Here is a 1,248-nt window from a genome sequence, read left to right on the forward strand (position 1 = left end):
GAAATCAAGTCCTACTTTGTACCACATTCAGGACTGACAGTCCCAAGTCCTGACTGATTGATTGATTGGTACTTTATTACATTACCCTCCCTGATTGATTACATCAGATGTTTTCAGACCTGGAGTCTCCCAGGTAAAGTCGACCACACCTGTGTTGACATGTCACTTCCTATCTTTAGGTATGGAGGCCATCATGTCGGAGTTCTTCAATGACACGACCACAGCTTTCTACATCATCCTCATTGTCTGGTTGGCCGATCAGTACGACGCCATCTGCTGCCACACCAACACCAGCAAACGTCACTGGCTTAGGTGAGTCACATGACCAACAGCAGCTCGTGCCACTGTCTTGTTAAAGAACCTTAATTAACCTCAATTGACTTGAACTAATCCTGAATGATCAGAGCATACACTTGAGTCTGTCAGACACAGATCCTGTCTTTTAATTTGAAAAACTAAACATTAATTCAAAAAGTTCTTAATGAACTAACGAGTTTAACAACTTGATGACATAATTTCCATCAGTGTTAATTATTATTATTATTGACGAGTTTGATGAGAAGTTTAAATTGTTATTAAAGTGAAGGGTTTATGTCAGGACTCAGCTGCTAGTTGATGAGATTTTAATTAACTTTTTATCCACTAATAATATTAACAGGTTAAATGATTCAAGGAGTTCAGAAGTTAATAAGTTTAGCTCACACTGTTAAGACTGAGTTAATGAGTGAGTTCGTTAATGACTCTGTTGTGTCTCAGGTTCTTCTATCTCTACCACTTCGCCTTCTACGCCTATCACTACCGCTTCAATGGCCAGTACAGCAGCCTGGCCCTGGTCACCTCCTGGCTCTTCATCCAGGTTAGAACCACCACCGTCATCATCATCATCATCATCATCGTCAAACACTGGTTTCATTTCAAAATAAGAGCGCTGTTATCTGAGTGAGAAGAACCAGATCATCTGGATCAATACACCCAGAACACCAACACACACAACTCACAGAACACAAGAATACCTAGAACACCCAGAACACCCAGAACACCCAGAACACCAACACACACAACTCACAGAACACAAGAATACCCAGAACACACAGAACACACAGAACACCCAGAACACCCAGAACACCAACACACACAACTCACAGAACACAAGAATACCCAGAACACCCAGAACACCAGAACACCCAGAACACCCAGAACACCCAGAACACCCAGAACACCCAGAACACCCAGAACACCCAGAACACC

General features: G+C 42.3%; 1 protein-coding gene across 1 annotated transcript; it reads left to right on the top strand.

Moving 5' to 3' along the window:
* Positions 1–184: 184 nt before the first annotated feature.
* On the top strand, positions 185–958 carry LOC147820235 (membralin-like). The gene is made up of 2 exons (XM_087174108.1): positions 185–312; positions 757–958. Exons 1-2 carry the CDS (start codon positions 194–196, stop codon positions 941–943), a joined length of 306 nt encoding a protein of 101 aa, XP_087030234.1. The 5' UTR covers positions 185–193; the 3' UTR covers positions 944–958.
* The last annotated feature ends 290 nt before the right edge of the window (positions 959–1,248 follow it).

Source organism: Seriola lalandi, unplaced genomic scaffold (assembly GCF_002814215.2).
Source record: "Seriola lalandi dorsalis isolate HSWRI2012SDOR001 ecotype SW California unplaced genomic scaffold, Sedor1 jcf7180001976002, whole genome shotgun sequence".
NCBI classification, from domain to species: Eukaryota; Metazoa; Chordata; class Actinopteri; order Carangiformes; family Carangidae; genus Seriola; species Seriola lalandi.

Bases quoted from the DNA above. Each gene is read 5' to 3' on its own strand.
- LOC147820235 (XM_087174108.1), top strand. From the start codon at position 194: ATGTCGGAGTTCTTCAATGACACGACCACAGCTTTCTACATCATCCTC. The intron at 313-756 runs GTGAGTCACATG...GTTGTGTCTCAG, and splicing joins AGCAAACGTCACTGGCTTAG to GTTCTTCTATCTCTACCACT.